The sequence below is a fragment of the Theropithecus gelada genome, chromosome 5 (genome assembly GCF_003255815.1).
Source record: "Theropithecus gelada isolate Dixy chromosome 5, Tgel_1.0, whole genome shotgun sequence".
Classification (NCBI taxonomy): Eukaryota; Metazoa; Chordata; class Mammalia; order Primates; family Cercopithecidae; genus Theropithecus; species Theropithecus gelada.
This window is the reverse complement of record NC_037672.1, coordinates 7,566,302-7,586,214: the sequence shown is the minus strand read 5'-3', so window position 1 is coordinate 7,586,214 and position 19,913 is coordinate 7,566,302. Positions and strand designations below refer to the sequence as shown.

The 19,913-nt window shown below is 38.1% G+C and overlaps 2 protein-coding genes across 4 annotated transcripts in view; one reads left to right on the top strand and one right to left on the bottom strand.

Annotated features, from left to right (window-relative positions):
• STK32B (serine/threonine kinase 32B) overlaps positions 1-19,913 on the top strand; it is a 440,152-nt gene that overhangs the window by 214,533 nt on the left and 205,706 nt on the right. The window lies entirely within an intron of this gene.
• Positions 8,352-12,810, bottom strand: LOC112624476 (40S ribosomal protein S4, X isoform-like). Its single transcript, XM_025385066.1, has 3 exons — positions 11,946-12,810; positions 9,895-9,906; positions 8,352-8,362 (listed from the first exon to the last, which is right to left on the bottom strand). Exon 1 carries the CDS (start codon positions 12,766-12,768, stop codon positions 11,977-11,979), a length of 792 nt encoding a protein of 263 aa, XP_025240851.1. The 5' UTR covers positions 12,769-12,810; the 3' UTR covers positions 8,352-8,362; positions 9,895-9,906; positions 11,946-11,976.

The following is a 19,913-nucleotide window of genomic DNA, read 5'->3' as shown; positions in this document are numbered from 1 at the left end:
CCAAGACTTGGGACTTGCACCCTCTGAAGCAACAGCCTAAGCTGTACGTTGGCCCCTTTTAGTCACAGCTGGAGCTGGAGTGCCCAGAATGCAGGGCACCAAGTCCCAAGGCTGCACAAAGCAGCAAGGCCTTGGGCCTCACCCACGAAACCATATTTTCCTTCTAGGCCTCCAGGCTTGTGATGGGAGGGGCTGCTGCGAAGGTCTCTGAAGTGTCCTGGAGGCATTTTCCTCATTGTCTTGGCTATGAACATTTGGTTCTTCTTTACTTATGCATATTTCTGAGCCTTGATTTCCTCCCCAGAAAATGGGTTTTTCTTTTCTACCACATGGTCAGGCTGTAAATTTTCCAAACTTTTATGCTCTGCTTCCCTTTTAAATATAAGTTCTAGTTTCTGGTCATTTTTTTGTTCAACATTTCTCTCAAGTTCAAAGTTCCACAAATCTCTAGGGCAGGGTACAATACTACCAGTGTCTTTGCTAAAGCATAGCAAGAGTGACCTTTACTCCAGTTCCCAGTAAGTTCCCATCTGAGACCTCCTCAGCCTGGACTTCACTCTCCATATGACTATCAGCATTCTGGTCACATGCATTCAACAAGTCTCTAGGAAGTTCCAAACTTTCCCTCATCTTCCTGACTCTCCCTCTTCTCCCTGTCTTCTTCTGATCCCTGCAAACTGTTCTGAACTCTTCCCATTATGCAGTTCCATACCTGCTTCCACATTTTCAGGTATCTTTATAGAAATGACCCACTTTTTTGGTACCAATTTTCTGTATTAGTCTATTCTCATACTGCTATAAAGACATACCTGGCTGGGCGCAGTGGCTCATGCCTGTAATTCTAGCACCTTGGGAGGCCGAGATGGGTGGGTCACATGAGGTCAGGAGTCCGAAACCAGCCTGGCCAACATGGTAGAACCCCATCTCTACTAAAAATACAAAAAAAAAATTAGCCGGGCATGGTAGTGAGCGCCTGTAATCCCAGCTACTTGGGAGACTGAGGCAGGAGAATCACTTGAACCTGGAAGGCAGAGGTTTCAGTGAGTTGACATCGCACCACTGCACTCCAGCCTGGGGGACAGAGCGAGACTCCATCTCAATTAAAAAAAAAAAAAAAAGAACCACATACACACAGACATACCTGAGACTGGGTAAGTCATGGAAAAAACAGGTTTAATTGACTCACAGTTCTGAAAGCTGTACAGGAGGCACGGCTGGGGATGCCTCAGGAAACTTACAATCATGGTGGAAGGGGAAGGAGAAGCAGACGCAGACATAATCTTCACATGACAGAGCAGGAGAGAGAGAGGGCAAAGGGGGAAGGGCTGCACACTTAAACAACCAGATCTCATGAGAACTCACTCACTATCATGAGAACAGCAAGGGGGAAATCTGTCCCCATGATCCAGTCACATCCCACCAGGTCCCTCCCCCAATATTGGGAATTACAATTTGGCATGAGATTTTGGTGGGGACACAACCAAGCCATATCAGTCACTATGGTATAATAATAACATGATGTCCATTCTCAGCAAACTAACACAGGAACAGAAAACTGAACACTGCATGTTCTCACTCATAAGTGGTAGTTGAACAATGAGAATACATGGACAATGGGAGGGGAACACCACGCACCAGGGCCTGTTAGGGGTTGGGGGTCAACGGGAGGGAGAGCATTAGGACAAATAACTGATGCATGCAGGGCTTAAAACCTAGATTACAGGTTGATGGGTGCAGCAAACCACCATAGCACATGTATATCTATGTAACAAACCTGCATGTTCTGCACATGTATCCCAGAACTTAAGGCAAAATTTTAAAAAGAAGAAATATAATAAGCAAATAAATAATAATACCATGATGTAAATTTTAAATCATGCTAAACTCAGCAACAAAATTGAGAGATATGCACCGTTTTATTAATGCTTTAAAAAGGCAAGACAAGAATAAATGCAAAACTCAAATTAGTGTTTCCATCTGGGGGATGGAAGAGGACATAATTGAGATGAAACACACAAGGTTTAGGTACCATTGGACAGGTTCTGTTTCTTAATTTGGATAATGGCTATACCATTTATGTAATTATATTTACAAATCACAGATATATATGTTACATAGTTTATTCTTTGAAATATATTTTTAAAAAATTGATTTACCTATTTTTAATTCATTAGTATTGTTTTTTATTGACAAGTCATAATTACATATACTTATGGGTTATAATGTGAGGTTTTGATATATGTATACAATATTGAATAACTAAATTAAGCTAAGTAACATATCCATCACCTCACTTACCTATCATTTGATGATAAGACATTTGAAATTTACTCTCTTAGTTAGTATAAAGCAGTCCCACTTATCCATGAGGGATACGTTCCAAAACCCCTAGCAGATACCCGAAACTGCAGATAGTTCCAAATCTTATATATATCATGTTTTTTACCTATACATTAAACTGGCCCTCTGCATCTGCAGAGGATTGATTCCAGGACTCTTTACAGATGCCAGAATCTACAGATTCTCAAGTACCTTATATAAAATGCCACAGGATAGTTAGCCTTCCATATCTATGGGTTCTGCATCTGTGGATACAGAGGGCCTACTATATATACTTATCATGAAGTTTAATTTATAAATTAGGCACAGTAAGAAATTAACAGTAATAACTAACACTAAGAACAATTATACAATCTACTGTAATAAAAGTTATGTGGATGTGATATTTCTCAAAATATCTTACTGCGCTGTACTAATGCTGCTTCTTGTGGTGATGTGAGATGATACAAAGTTTATGTGATGAGATGAAGTGAGGGGACTGACACAGGCATTGTGAGGTAGCATTTGGCTATTATTGACCTACTGATGAGACAGAAGAAGAATTCTCTGCTTCAGGTGATCCCGGATTATCAAGCCATGACAATGTCAATGACCAGTGGCTGGGTAGCATATACAGCATAGATACACTGGGCAAAGGGATAATTTGTGTCCTGGGCAGGACAGAGCAAGATACTATGAGATTTCATCACATTACTCAGAACAGCACTCAACTTAGAACTTATGAGTTGTTTATTCCTGGAATTTTCCATTTAATATTTGCAGACCACAGTTGACTGTGGGTAACTGAAACCACAGAAAGCAAAATCATGGAGAAGAGGGGAACTACTGTATACAATACATTATTATTTACTATAGTACCCTGCTGTTCCATGGGTCTCAAAACCTATCCTTCCTGTTTATTTGAAACTTCATACCCTTAGATGAACAACTCCCCATCTCCTTCCCTGACCACCCCTCCCTAGCCTCTGATAACCACTCTGTACTTCTATGAGTTCATCTTTATTAGATTCCACATATAAATGAGATCATGTGGTATTTCCCGCCCTGTGCCTGGCTTATTTCGCTGAGCATAATGTGCTCCAGAGTCATTAGTGTGTCACAAATGATAGGATTTCCTTCTTTTCATTAAAGGCTAAATAGTATTCCATTGTTTATATTACCCAGTCAGCAGAACAAAAAGGGAAAAAAAAGAATAAAAAAGAAGAAAGAAAGCCTGTGGGAATTATGAGACACTATCAAGATGTTCCTGAAAGAGAAGAAAGAGAAAAAGTCCGAGAAAGGGTATTTAAGGAAATAATGGCCCCCATATTTCCCAAATCTAGGGAACGACAACAAAAACATCCAGGTACAGGAAACTCAGGTTGCCAATCAAGTTTAATCCAAAGAGGAATTCACCAAGAAACTGCATAATCAAATTGTCAAAAATTAAAGACAAAGAATACTGAAAGCAGCAGGTCAAAGGGAGCCCCAAGATGGCTTTCAGCAGATTTCTCAGCAGAAACCCTGCAAGCCAGGAGAGAGCGGGATGATATATTCAACATGCTGAAAGAAACACAAATGTAAATCTGAAATATTTTACCTGGCAAAGTTGTTCTTCAGAAATAAGGGAGAAGTAAAAATTCCTGGACAGACAAAAGCTAAAGGAGTTCATCACCATTAGACCTGCAGAAATTGCTAAAGGGTGTTTTTGTTTTTGTTTTTGTTTTTGTTTTTTAAGCTGAAACAAAAGGCCACTAATAACAAAAAAATATGAAAGTAAAAAAAGAAAAAAAGCTCAGTGGTATAAGTAATATACTGCCATACTCAGAATTTTCTAATTGTACTGTAAGAGTGGTGTGTAAAGCAATTTTATTCCTACTCAGAGGGTTAAAACACAAAACTATTCAAAAATTGTCTAGGGATACAAATTACAAAAACAAATGTAAATTTTGAAATCAAAATCATAAAAGAGGGAGAGGGAGTGAATGCATAGAGCTTTTGTATGTGATTTAATTTATCTTAAATTAGGTTGTTATAAGGATAAAATATTTTATGTAAGCCTCATGGCACCCAAAAAGCAAAAAAAACTATAGTAGTTGCGCAAAACACAAGAAGAGAAAACCATCAAACCTCAAAAAAAGACAGCAAAAAAAGAAGGAAATAGTTTTAAATGGCAACAAGTAAATTGAACAAGATTAAGACAAAAGTAAACTTTAACTCTAAAAACTAGGTTTAAGAGACAACTTAGGCAGTAATAATAGAAGGGATAGAATACAATAGTAATAGAAGGGATAGAATAATAGAAGGGGTGATATAGTAAAACTACTCGAGGGTTCTTATAGTTTTTTTGGCCTTATCAATTACTATGCTAAAATGTACATTAATCTATTATAAAAAGTTAAAATGTATTCAAACTTACACACAGACCCTTACAGACCATACAGGGGGACATTCGAAGTCGATAGACATGTAAACAAATGTAGACATGTAGTGTGAAATCGTAACTGCATAAAACTCACTGTAGCACATACAGTACGACTGTAATAATTTTACAGCCACCTTCTGTTGCCAATGCAGTGAGCTCAAGTGTTGCTTCTGCTTAAAACATCATATGATACTAATCATCTCCACGTGAGCCGTTCATCTTTCCAGTCAATTGCGTATCACAGAAAAAGTGATTTATCTCTCGCAGTTCTTGTGTATTTTTTCATCAAGTTTATACTATAAACCTTGAATAACACCATGGAACCCATACAAAGTGCCACTTGTGATGCTAGAAACACTCCCAAGAAACAGAAAAGTCATGATATTACAAGAAAAAGTTGAATTGCTTGATATGTACCACAGCGGCAGCAGTGGTTGCCCATCATTTTAAACAAATTGTTCATCTTATAAACAGAGATGTAAACTTATAGTATCAATGTACAGTACAGTATTATAAATATATTTTCTCTTAAGATTGTCATAATAGCATTTTAATTTCTTTTTTTTTTTTTTTGAGATGGAGTCTCGCCCAGGCTGGAGTGCAGTGGCCGGATCTCAGCTCACTGCAAGCTCCGCCTCCCGGGTTCACGCCATTCTCCTGCCTCAGCCTCCCAAGTAGCTGGGACTACAGGCGCCCGCCACCTCGCCTGGCTAATTTTTTGCATTTTTAGTAGAGACAAGGTTTCACCATGTTAGCCAGGATGGTCTTGATCTCCTGACCTCGTGTGATCCACCCGCCTCGGCCTCCCAAAGTGCTGGGATTACAGGCGTGAGCCACCGTGCCCGGCAATAGCATTTTAATTTCTCTAGCTTACTTTATCGTAAGACTATAGCACATAATACATATTACATACAAAATATGTGTTAATCAACTGCTCATGTCCTTGGTAAGGCTACTGGTCGACAGTAGGCTATTAGTAAACTCTTAAGACAATCAAAAATTACACATAGATTTTTTAGTGTTGTGGGGGTTGATACCTTTAACCCCCATGTGGTTCAGGGTCAACTTTATATAAAATGATAAAAATATATCTGTGACCACAATAGTTATAAACATTCTGAACTTACTAAAGAATACCCAAACTCTCAATTTGAATGTTTTAAAAACCTATGTGTAGCCTGTTTACAAGCATCATGATGAAAAGCATGAAGATAGTGAAAGACTGGACATAATGGGATAGAAAAACATAAACCAAGAAAAGAATTATAGTACAAATCGACTGCACTGCAAAAGGAATTTTTTAGGATCCTGAGAATAACTGCGGCAATGATAAGAACGATTCACATTTCTGAACTTGTATGATCCTCACATAAAATTGAGAAATATATGAAGGAAAAATTGCCAGAATTACAAGGAAGAGTAAGAAATCTAATATTTGGTAAGAGATTTTTAACACACCTCCCTTATTGGTAGATAGATCAAATGGTAAGTAGCACACAATTTAAAACTTCAAGCTAATGGATAGAAATACAACTCTGCATGACACAGTAAAACTGCATGTCAGTAGACATCAGGCTCACTCTGAATTGCGTTCTCCCCAAAATTCTCATGATAAATTGCTAACCCCCTGTACCTCAGAATATGACTGTATTTGGAGACAGGTTCTTAAAAGACACAATTAAGTTAAAATGAGGTCACGAGGACCCTCATCCAATATGACTGATGTCCTTATAGAAACAGGAGATTAGGACCCACAGAAACCCAGAGGGAGGATCATGTGATTACATGGTGAGAAGACGAGCCATCAAGGAGAGAGGTCATTCAAACCAACCCTGCCAGTGCCTTGATCTTGCACTTCCAGCCTCCAGAACTATAAGAAAATAAATTTCTGTTGTTTAAGTCACCTGGCTGTGGTACTTTGTTATGGCGGTTCTAGCAAACTAATATACTCTAATCAAAGAAACTCAAATTGAAACTACATTAAAAACCATTTTACACCCAAGAGATGAGCCACAAAACTAGACTTCTCAATAACATGTAATCTATAAGATGTGGTGAGTCAGATACTTTAATATAAGTTTTATGGAAGTATGGATCTATGGAAAATTACACAAATGACTGAGTGTACATATTGAGTTTCACCTGGGAACACCCTAAGTGTTCTCCATGTAGATCAGTGGCACTTCAGAGTCCTCTTGCCCCCTTCCAATTACTATCCTCTTCCTCCAGGACAAACACTGTAGTGATTTTTAATGTCAAAACTTAGTTGTGCTTAGTTTTGAATTTTCTATCAAGAGAATCATGTAATGACTTTATCTGGCTTGTTTGTTTCCCTTAATGTAATACCTGTGAGATCTATCCATTTTGTTGCATGTAGCACTAGTTTTCCATTGTATAATTATAGCACAATTTATTTATGATTCTTCCGTTAATGAACTTTTAATCTGTTGGAATTCAAAATAGGACTGTTTTTGCATTGTTGACCTGTACAAATAATTTTGCTGTGAACATTTTTGCATATGTATTTTGGTAAATACAGGTGAACTTTTTTTTTTCTTTCTTTTTGAGATGGTGTTTTGCTCTTTCACCCAGGCTGGAGTGCAGTGGAGTGATCTTGGCTCACTGCAGCCTCTGCCTTCCAGTTTCAAGCGATTCTCCTGCCTTAGCTTCCCGAGTAGCTGGGATTACAGGCACCCGCCACCACACCGGGCTAATTTTTTGTATTTTTAGTAGAGACGGGGTTTCACCATATTGGCCAGGCTGGTCTCTAACTCCTGACCTCGTGTTCCGCCCACCTTGACCTCCCAAAGTGCTGGGATTACAGGCGTGAGCCACTGTGCCCGGCCAGGTGTACATTTTTGTTGGGTATATTCTAAGGAGTGAAATTGTTGGATCTCTGGGCTTGTATATGTTCAGCTTTAGTAGATACTGCCAAGTCATTTCCCAAAGGGTTTGTACCAGTTTACATTCCAGTCAGCAGTGAATGAGGGAACAGAATTGATCTTCATCTTTAGCAACTCTTAATATCGTCAGTCACTCTTTCTTTAGCATTTTTGTTGGGTGTAAGGAGGTATCACATTTTCATTTTAATTTGCACTTCTTTGATGTCTAATGAGGCTGAACACCTCTTTATATATTTATTGGCCAATTGTACATCCGTTTTAAAAGAACCTCTTCAAGCCTCTTGCCCATTTTTTCAGTTTAAATGGATGAATATAATTCTAAAGTTTTTTTATTTTTGAATAGATACATTTATATGGTTCACAATTTAAAAGATGGACATGAGTGTACAGTGAAATGTCTCTCTTTCATCTTTGAAACCAGGCCATCTAGTGTCGTTCCCACTCCAATCAGTTTCATGAATTTACTTCAAGACATTTTATGTACATGTAAATAATACATATGTTTTTTTCTCCTTTTTGTAAAATTCTGTTTTTTACACAAATGGTAGTATATTAAACATTGTTGTGCATATTGCTTTGTGGGGTAGGTAAAAGTTTTATTGAGGTATAAATTCACATGCCATAAAATTCATTGTTTTAAAATGTACAATTCAGGAGTTTTTAATATATTCAGTTGTGCAATCATTACCGCTGTCTAACTTCAGAATATTTTTATCTGCCCTAAAAGAAATCTGATCTCCATTAGCAGTTACTGTTGATTCCCTGCCCCTCCCAGCCCCCAGAAACTACTAACCTACTGTTTGTTTCCATAGATTTGCTTGTTCCATAAAAATTGAATCATATAACATATAACCTATCAAAACTGATTTCTTTCATTCATCATGATGTTTAAAAGATTCACCCATGTTGTAGCATGTATCAGTACTTCAATTCTTTTATATGGTCAAATAATCTTTCGTTTTATGGCTCTACCACACTTTATAATTGATGGAGTGTTTCAATTGTTTCCCTATTGTGAGTAATGCTACTAGGAATATTCGTGTCCAGGTTTTTGTGTGGGCATGTTTTTCACTTCTCTTAGGTATATATCTAGGAGTGGAAGTGAAGGATGGTATAGTAACTCTTTGTTTAACATGAAGACTCGCCAGACTTTTCTGACTGTTTTTACAGTGGTTAACCATTTTACAGTCCCATCAGCAACGCATGGAAGTTCAGATCCTATGTGCACCTGTGTCATTGTCCATCTTTTTCATTTTTGCCATCTTAGTGGGTATAAATGATGTCTTATTGTGGTTTCGTGTTAAGTGTCCCTGATGATTAATGATGTTGAACATCTTTTCATGGGTTTATTGGCTATTTTGGTATATTTTCATTGGGAAAATGTCTTTTCAAATTGTTTGCCTATTTTTAAAATTGGGTTATTTGTCTTTTTATTATTAAGTTGTAAGTTTTTAAATCTAATTCTGGATAAACATCTCTTATCAGATATGTAATTTGCAGGTGAGGTTTTTCATTCTCTGGATTTTCCACTTTCTTGATAGTGTCCTTTGGAACACAAAAGTTTTTAATTTTAATGACAACCAACTTTCTATTTTTTTCTTTTATCATTTGTGCTTTCGGTGTCCTATCCAAGGTCTTGGAAACCTACACCTATGTTTGGTTCTGAAAGAATCTCTCAGTACAAAACAACTATGTTTTAAAGTTTTAGTTTTACGTTTAGGTCTATGATTTATCTTGAGTTTAAAGCAAGTTTTTGTATGGTGGCAGCTAAGAATTCACTTCGTTCTTTGCAAGTGAATAAATGGTGTTTCTGCACCATTTGTTGAAATAGCAGTCACATGTCGCTTGATAGGAATATATTCTGAGAAAGATTTCATTGGGCTATTTGAGCACTGTGTGAACATCATAGAGTATACTTGCACAAATCTTGATGATATAGGGTACTACACACCTAGGCTATATGGTATAACCTATTACTTCTAGGTTACAGATATATGTACGATGTCACTGTACTAAATACCATAGGCAGTTGTAACACGATGGGAAGTATTTATCTAACATAGAAAAAGCATAAGTGTGGTATAAGAGATGAAAAATGGCACACCTCTATAAGTCACTTACCATGAATGGAGCTTGCAGGCCTGGAAGTTGCTCTGGGTGAGTCAGTGAGTGAGTGGTGAGTGAATGTGATGGTCAAGGACATTATTGTACACTTGGACACTACTGCAGACATTATAAACACTGTACACTTAGGCTACACTAAATTTATTTTCTTTTCTTTTTAGAGCTTTGATTTTCGGTTCAGGGATACATGTGCAGGTTTGTTGTATGGTAAATTGTGTGTCATGGGGTTTTGTTGTACTGATTATTTCATCACCCAGCTAATAAGCATAGTACCCGATAGGTAGTCTTTCAATCTTCACCCTCCTCCCAAACTCGGCCCTCAAGTAGCCCCCCGTGTCTGTTGTTCCCTCCTTTGTGTTCATATGTACTAATTGTTTAGCTCCCACTAACAAGTGAGAACATGCAGTATTTGGTTTTCTGTTCTTGGGTTAGTTTCCTGTTGCAGTGGAGCCCAGCCATGGACGCCCATCTTCCAAGGCTCACCTTGCTCCACTAAATTTATTTTAAAATGTTTTTCTTTCTTCAATAATAAATTAACCTTAGCATACTGTAACTTTTTTAACTTTATAAACTTTTAAATATTTTAAATTTTTTGACTCTTTTCTAATAACACAACGTAAAACACAAACACATTTTACAGCTATACAAAAATATTTTATTCCTTTATATGCTTATTCTATAATATTTTTTCTATTTCTGCATGCATTTTTTCTATTTCTGCATACTTTGTCGTTAAATACCAAGACACAAACACAAACATTAGCCTAGGCCTGCACAGGGCCAAGATCATCAAGTTACCACTGGCTGATAATACTCTTTAGCTCCATTATAATCTTATGGGACCACCGTTGTATATGCAGTCCATTGTTGACTGAAACGTTACACAGTGACTGCATTCTTGAATTAATTACTTAATTTTTAAAAAATTTTACTTTAAGTTTATACATGTGAACTTTACTTTTACTTTAAGGATACATGTGCTGAATGTGCAGGTTATAAATAAATTTAGCAAAAGGAGTACAAGACATTTACACTGAAAACTATAAAACATCATTGAAAAAATTAAATAAAATATACATAAATGAAAATATTCATGGATCAAAAGATTAAATATTAGGAATGCAATACTCTTGAAACTGATCTACAGGTTCAACATAATTATTTTTAAAATTTAAGCTATATTATTTGCCAGTATTGCAAGCTGATATTAAAATTCATATGGAAATGCAAGAGATAAGTAATAACCAAAATAATCTCGACTACATTCTTTCTCCTATTCATTTGTCTTAGCACTCTGGTCAAAATCAATTCATCATAAAGATGTTTGTGTCTGGACTCAGTTTTGTTCTACTGATCAATTTTCCTATCCTTATTTACGCCAGTGCCACACTGTCTTGGTTACTATAACATTGTAATAAGTTTGAAAGTTTTGTCATTTTTTGAAGGATTATTTTGGTTATTATGTATCTCTTGCATGTCCATAGGAATTTTAATACCAGCTGGAAATTTTGGCAAAACTTACAGCTGAAATTTTGAAAATAAGTGTGTTGAATCTGTAGATCAATTTCAAGAGTATTGCATTCCTAATATTAATCTTTTGATCCATGAATATTTTCATTTGTATATATCTTATTTAATTTTTTCAATGATGTTTTGTAGTTTTCAGTGTAAAAGTCTTGTACTCCTTTCACCAAATTTATTTATAAGAATTTGAATCTTTTAATGCTATTTTAAATAAAATTGTTTTCTGTATTGTATTTTCAGATTATTCATTCCTAGTGTGTAGAAATACATGCGATTTTTTTGTATATTAATTATGTTTGCTGCAGCCTTACTAAATTCATGTATTAGTTCTAATAGGTTTCTTTGCAGATTAAAAAAATTACATACAAATCAAGTAATTTTTGATCAGAGATAGTTTTACTTGCTTTCTAATCTAGATGGCTTTTATTTATTCCTCTTTCCTATTTTCCCTGACTGTAGCTTCCAATACAGTGTTGAATAGAAGTGGTGAGAGCTGGCATCCTTGTTTTCTTCCTGATCTTAAGGGGAAAGCATTCAGTCTTTCTCTATTAAGTCTGATGTGGTTGGGTTTGTTGTTGTTTTTGTTTTGTTTTGTTTTGTTTTTTCTTTTTTTTTGTTTAAATCCTGCCACAATATTTTTAATTACGTACAAAGGTCTGACATGACACCCAGGGACCCATTTCACCCACTGCTCTGTTTGGCCGCCAGTCTTTTGTCTCTCTCTTCAGCAATGGTGAGGCGGATACCCTTTCCTCGGGGAAGAGAAATCCATGGTTTGTTGCCCTTGCCAATAACAAAAATGTTGGAAAGTCTAGTGGCAAAGCTGTTGCCATTGGCATCTTTCACGTGAACCACGTCAAAAGATCCAGGATGCCTCTCTCTGTTGGTGATCACACCAATTCTTCCCAGGTTAGCACCTCCAGTCACCATACACAGGTTACCAGTGTCGAACTTGATGAAATCAGTAATCTTGCCAGTCTCCAGATCAATCTGAATGGTATCATTCACCTTGATGAGGGGATCGGGGTAGCGGATGGTGCGGGCATCATGAGTCACCAGATGAGGGATTCCTTTTGTGCCCACAAAGATCTTTCTCACTTTGCATAACTTGTACTTGGCCTCCTCAGGTGTAATACGATGTACAGCAAAGCGACCCTTGGTGTCATAGATCAGACGGAAATTCTCTCCCGTCTTGTCAATGCTGATGACATCCATGAATCCAGCAGGGTAGGTTATATCAGTTCGGACCTTGCCATCGATCTTAATGAACCGCTGCATGCAAATCTTCTTTACTTCATCTCCTGTCAGGGCATACTTAAGTCTGTTCCTTAGGAAGACGATGAGGGGGAGACACTCTCTCAACTTGTGGGGACCGGTGGATGGACGAGGAGCAAACACACCGGTCAATTTTTCCAGCATCCAATGCTTTGGAGCTGCTACCCGCTTCAGATGCTTCTTGGGACCACGAGCCATGGTTGCGTTAGGCAAGGAAAGAGGACCTCCGTCTTCCGGTGCGCGTAGCTGTTTTGTTTTTTCATAGATGCCCTTTATTAAGTTGAAGAAACCCCCTTCTTTCTTTTTTTTTTGTTTTTGTTTCTTTTGATTCTGGGGGATACATGTGCAAGTTTGTTACATGAATATATTGCATGATGCTGAGGTTTGGGCTTTGACTGAACCTGTCTCCCAGATAACGTACCTAGTACCCAATACATGGTTTTACCACATTTGCTTTATTCAGTCCACCACTGATAGGCACCTAAGTTGATTTCATGTGATAGGTACCAAGGTTGATGCCATGTCTTTGTTATTGTGAACAATGCTGCAATAAAAACACGAGTGCAGCTGTCTTTTTTGGTAGAATAATTCATTTTACTTTGGGTGTATACCCAGTAATGAGATTGCTGGCCCAAATAGTAATTCTATGTTTAGCTCTTTGAAGAGTCTCCAAAATGCTTTCTATGGGAACTAAACTAATTTACAACCCCAACAACAATGTATGAATGTTTCCTTTCCTCTGGAACCTTGCCAAAATCTATTAGTTTTTAACTTTTTATAATAGCCATTCTGACTGATGTGAGATGGTATCTCATTGTGGTTTCGATTTGCATTTCTCTGATGATTAGTGACATTGAGCAGTTTTTTCGTATGTTTGTTGGCTGCTTGTATGTCTTCTTCGGAGACATGTCTATTCATGTCCTTTGCCCACTTTTTAATGGGGTCTTTTGTTTTCTTCTTGTTGATTTGTTCTGGTTCCTTATAGATTCTGAATATTAGTACTTTATTGGGTGCATAATTTGCAAATATTTTCTCCCATTTTTTACATTGTCTGTTTAATCTTTTGCTGTGGTAGTTTCTTTTGCTGTGCAAAAGCTCTTTAATTAGGTCACAACTGTCAATTTTTTTGTTTTTGCTCTCTTTGCATTTGAGGACTTAGTCATAAACTTTTTCCTAGGCCAATGTCCAGCAGAGTATTTCCTAGGTTTTGTCCTAGGATGTTTTTTCTTTTTTTTTTAAATTACACTTTAAGTTCTGGGATACATATGCAGAATGTCCAGGTTTGCTGCATAGGTATACATGTGCCATGGTGGTTTGCTGCACCCATCTACCCGTCAGCTAGGTTTTTAGCCCTGCATGCATTCGGTATTTCTCCTAATGCTATCCCTTCCCTTGCCCCCCACCCCCGGACAGGCCCTGGTGTGTAGTGTTCCCCTCCCTGTGTCTGTGTGTTCTTATTGTTCAACTCCCACTTATAAGTGTGAACATTTGGTGTTTGGTTTTCTGTTTCTGTGTTAGTTTGCTGAGAATGATGGTTTCCAGCTTCATCGATATCCCTGCAAAAGACATTAACTCATTCTTTTTTATGGCTGCATAGTATTCCATGGTGTATAAGTGCCACATTTTCTTTATCCAGTTTATCATTGACGGGCATTTGGGTTGGTTCCAAGTTTTTGCTATTGTAAATAGTGCTGCAAAAAAACATGTGTGCATGTGTCTTTATAGTAGAATGATTTATAATCCTTTGGGTATATACCCAGTAATGGGGTTTCTGGGTCAAATGGTATTTCTGGTTCTAGATCCTTGAGGAATCTCCACACTGTCTTCCACAATGGTTGAGCTAATTTACACTCCCACCAACAGTGTAAAAGCATTCCCATTTCTCCACATCCTCTCTAGCATCTGTTGTTTCCTGGCTTTTAATGACCGCCATTCTAACAAGCATGAGATGGTATCTCATTGTAATTTTGATTTGTATTTCTCTAATGACTAGTGACAATGAACTTTTTTTCCTGTGTTTGTGGCCACATAAATGTTTTCTTTTGAGAAGTGTCTGTTTATGTCCTTTGCCCACTTTTTGATGGGGCTGTTTGTTTTTTTTCTTGTAAATTTGTTTAAGTTCCTTGTAGATTCTGGATATTAGTCTTTTGTCAGATGGATAGATTGCAAAATTTTCTCACATTCTGTAGGTTGCCTGTTCACTCTGATGATAGTTTCTTTTGCTGTACAGAAGCTCTTTAGTTTAATTAGATCTCATTTGTCAATTTTGGCTTTTGTTGAAGTTGCTTTTGATGTTTTAGTCATGAAGTCTCTGCCCATGCCTATGTCCTGAATGGTATTGCCTACGTTTTCTTCTAGGGCTTTTATGGTTTTATATCTTATGTTTAAGTCTTTAATCCATCTTGAGTTATTTTTCTATAAGATATAAGGAAGGGGTCCAGTTTCAGTTTTCTGCATATGGCTAGCCAGTTTTCCCAATACCATTTATTAAATAGGAAATCCTTTCCCTGTTAGTTGTTTTTGTCAAGTTTGTCAAAGATCAGATGACTATAGATGTGTGGCATTATTTCTGAGGCCTCTGTTCTGTTCCATTGGTCTATGTATCTGTTTTTGTACCAGTACCATGCTGTTTTGGTTACTGTAGCCTTGTAGTATAGTTTGAAGTCAGATAGCATGATGCCTCCAGCATTGTTCTTTTTGCTTAGGATTGTCTTGGCTATACAGGCTCTCTTTTGGTTCCAGATGAAATTTAAAGTAGTTTTTTTCTAATTCTGTGAAGAAAGTCAATGGTAGTGTGATGGGAATAGCATTGAATCTATAAGTTACTTTGGGCAGTATGGCCATTTTCATGATAATGATTCTTCCTATCCATGACCATGGAATGATTTTCCACTTGTTTGTGTCCTCTCTTATTTCCTTGAGCAGTGGTTTGTCGTTCTCCTTGAAGAATTTCTTCACATCCCTTTTAAGTTGTATCCCTAGGTATTTTATTCTCTTTGTAGCAATTATGAGTGGGAGTTCACTCATGATTTGGCTCTCTTTGTCTATTATTGGTATATAGGAATGCTTGTAATTTTTCCCATTGATTTTGTATCCTGAGACTTTGCTGAAGTTGCTTATCAGCTTAAGGCGTTTTTGGACTGAGACTATGGGGTTTTCTAAATATGCAGTCATGTCATCTGCAAAAACAGGCAATTTGACTTCCTCTCTTCCTATCTGAACACCCTTTATTTCTTTCTCTTGCCTGATTGCAGTGGCCAGAACTTCCAATGCTATGTTGTATAGGAGTGGTGAGAGAGGGCATCCTTGTCTTGTGCCAGTTTTCAAAGGAAATACTTCCAATTTTTGCCCATTCAGTATGATATTGGGTGTGGGTTTGTCATAAATAGCTCTCATTATTTTGAGATAGGTTCCATCAACGCCTAGTTTATCAAGTGTATTTTAGCATGAAGTGGTGTTGAATTTTGTACAAGGCCTTTTCTGCATCTATTGAGATAGTCATGTGGTTTTTGTCATTGGTTATGTTTATGTGATGGATTACATTTATTGATTTGCATACGTTGAACCAACCTTGCATCCCAGAGATGAAGCCGACTTGATTGTGGTGGATAAGCTTTTTGATGTGCTGCTGGATTTGGTTTGCCAGTATTTTATTGAGGATTTTTACATCAATGTTCATCAGGGATATTGGCTTGAAATTTTCCTATTTTTTGTTGTGTCTCTGTTAGGTTTTGGTATCAGGATGATGCTGGCCTCATAAAATGAGTTATGGAGGAGTTCCTCTTTTTTTATTGTTTGGTCTAGTTTCAGAAGGAATGGTACCAGCTCCTTTTTGTACCTCTGATAGAATTCGGCTGTGAATCTGTATGGTCCTGAACATTTTTTGGTTGGTAGGCTATTAATTACTGCCTCAATTTCAGAACTTGTTGTTGGTCTATTGAGGGTTTTGACTTCTTCCTGGTTTAGTCTTGGGAGGGTGTATGTGTCCTGGAATTTATTCATTTCTTCTAGATTTTCTGGTTTATTTGCATAGAGGTGTTTATAGTATTCTCTGATGGTAGTTTGTATTTCTGTGGGATCAGTGGTGATACCTTCTATGTCACTTTTCATTGTATTTATTTGATTTTTCTCTCTTTTCTTCTTCATTAGTCTGGCTAATGGTCTATTTTGTGCATCTTTTCAAAAAACCAGCTCCTGGATTTACTGATTTTTCGAAGGATTTTTCATGTCTCTATCTTCTTCAGTTCTGCTCTGATCTTAGTTATTTCTTGTCTTCTACCAGCTTTTGGATTTCTTTGCTCTTGGTTCTTTAGTTCTTCTAATTGTGATGTTATGGTGTCAATTTTAGATCATTCCCACTTTCTGATGTGGGCATTTAGTGCTATAAATTTCTCTCTAAACACTGCTTTAATTGTCTCCCAGAGATTCTGGTGTGTTGTGTCTTTCTTCTCATTGGTTTCAATGAACTTATTTATTTCTGCCTTAATTTCGTTATTTACCCAGTAGTCATTCAAGAGCAGATTGTTCAGTTTCCATGTAGTTGTTTGGTTTTGAGTGAGTTTCTTAATCTTGAGTTCTAATTTGATTGCACTGTGGTCTGAGTGACTGTTTCCTATGATTTCCATTCTTTTGCCTCTGCTGAGGAGTGTTTTGCTTCCAATTATGTGGTCAATTTTAGAATAAGTGTGATGTGATGCTGAGAAGAATGTATATTCTGTTGATTTGGGGTGGCGAGTTTTGTAGATGTCTATTAGGTTCACTTGGTCTAGAGCTGAGTTCAAGTACTGAATATCGTTGTTAATTTTCTGTCTCATTGATCTGTCTAACTAATAATTGAAAGTCTTCCACTATTATTGTGTGGGAGTCTAAGTCTCTTTGTAGGTCTCTAAGAACTTGCTTTATCAATCTGGGTGCTCCTGTATTGGGTGCATATATATTCAGGATAGTTAGCTCTTCTTGTTGCATTGATCCCTTTACCATTATGTAATGCCCTTCTTTGTCGTTTTTTATCTTTGTTGGTTTAAAGACTTTTATCAGAGACTGGGATTGCAACCTGTGCTGTTTTTTGCTTTCCATTTGCTTGGTGAATATCCCTCCATCCCTTTTATTTTGAGCCTATATATGTCTTTGCACATGAGATGGGTCCCCTGAATCCACAGATGGATCTTGACTCTTTATCCAATTTGCCAGTCTGTGCCTTTTAATTGGGGCATTTATCCCATTTACATTTAGGGTTAATATTGTTGTGTGTGAATTTGATCCTGTCATTATGATGCTAGCTGGTTATTTTGCACATTGGTTGATTTGGTTTCTTCATAGTGTCGATCTTTATATTTTGGTATATTTTTGCAATGGCGGGTTTGCAGGGGCTGGTACCTGTTTTACTTGCCATATTTAGTGCTTCCTTCAGGAGCTCTTGTAAGGCAGACGTGGTGGTGATAAAATCCCTGAGCATTTGCTTGTTTGTAAAGGATTTTATTTCTCCTTTGTTTATGAAGCTTAGTTTGGCTGGATATGAAATTCCTGGTTGAAAATTCTTTTCTTTTAGAATGTTGAATATTGGCCCTACTCTCTTCTGTCTTGTAGGGCTTCTGCAGAGATATCTGCTATTAGTCTTATAGGCTTCCTTTTGTAGGTAACCTGATCTTTCTCTCTGGCTGCCCTTAACATGTGTTCCTTCATTTCATCCTTTGTGAATCTGACGATTGTATGTCTTGGAGTTGCTCTTCTCAAGGAGTATCTTAATGGTGTTCTCTGTATTTCCTGAATTTGAATGTTGGCCTGTCTTGCTAAGTTGGAGATATTCTCCTGGATAATATCCTCAAGTGTGTTTTCCAACTTGGTTCCGTTCTCCTCATCACTCTCAGGTATACCAATCAATTGTAGGTTTGGTCTTTTCACATAGTCCCATATTTCTTGGTGGCCTTGTTCCGTTCTTTTCATTCTTTTTTCTCTAATCTTGTCTTTGTGCTTTATATGCTTCACAAAGTTCTCGTGCTGTGTTTTCAGCTCCATCTGGTCATTTATGGTTTTTTAAAAACTGTTTATTCTAGTTAGCCGTTCCTGTAACCCTTTATCAAGGTTCTTAGCTTCTTTACATTAGGTTAGAACATGCTCCTTCAACTCGGAGGGGTTTGTTATTACCCACCTTCTGAAGCCTACTTCTGTCAATTCGTCAAACTCATTCTTCATCCAGTGTTGCTCCCTGGCTGGCAAGGAATTGTGATCCTTTGGAGGAGAAGAGGCATTCTGGTTTTTGGAATTTTCAGCATTTTTGCACTATTTTTTCCTCATCTGCGTGGATATGTCTACCTTTGATCTTTCAGGCTGATGACATTTGGATGAGGCTTTCGCGTGGGCATCCTTTTTGTTGATGTCAATGCTATTGCTTTCTGTTTGTTAGTTTTTATTATGACAGTCAGGCCCCCTCTTCTGCAGGTCTGTTGGAGTTTGCTGGAGGTCCACTTCTGACCCCGTTTGCCTGGGTATCACCAGCGGAGGCTGCAGAACAGCAAAGATTTCTGCCTGCTCCTTGCCCTGGAAGCTTCCTTCCAGAGGGCCACCTGCCACATGCCAGCTGGAGCTTTCCTGTATAAGGTTTCTGTCGACCCCTGCTGGGAAGTATCTCCCAGTCAGGAGGCACAGGGGTTAGGGACTCACTTGAGAAGGCAGTCTGTTCCTTAGCAGAGCTCGAGCACTGTGCTGGAAGATCTGCTGCTCTCTTCAGAGCTGGCAGGCAGGAATGTTTAAGTCTGCTGAAGCTGCTCCCACAGCCACCCCTTCCGCCATGTGCTCTGTCCCAGGGAGATGGGAGTTTTATCTATAAGCCCCTGACTGGAGCTGCTGCCTTTCTTTCAGAGATGCCCTGCCCACTGAGGAGGAATCTAGAGAGTCAGTCTGGCTTCAGCAGCTTTGCTGCACTGCAGTGGGTTCCACTCAGTCTGAACTTTCCTGCGGCTTTGTTTACACCGTGAGGGGAAAACTGCCTACCCAAGCCTCAGTAATGGCAGATGCCCCCCACCTTAACCAAGCTTGAGCATCCCAGGTTGACTTCAGACTGCCGTGCTGGTGGCAAGGATTTCAAGCCAGTGGATCTTAGCTTGCTGGGCTTTGCACGGGTGGGACCCACTGAACAAGACCACTTTGCTCCCTCGCTTCAGCCCCCTTTCCAGGGGAGTGAATAGTTCTGTCTTGCTAGGGTTCCAGGTGCCACTGGGGTACGAAAAAGAAAAAAAAAATTCTGCTGCGGCTAACTCAGTGTCTGCCCAAACAACCACCCAGTTTTGTGCATGAAACCCAGGGCTCTGGTGGTGTAAGCACCTGGGGGAATCTCCTGGTCTGTG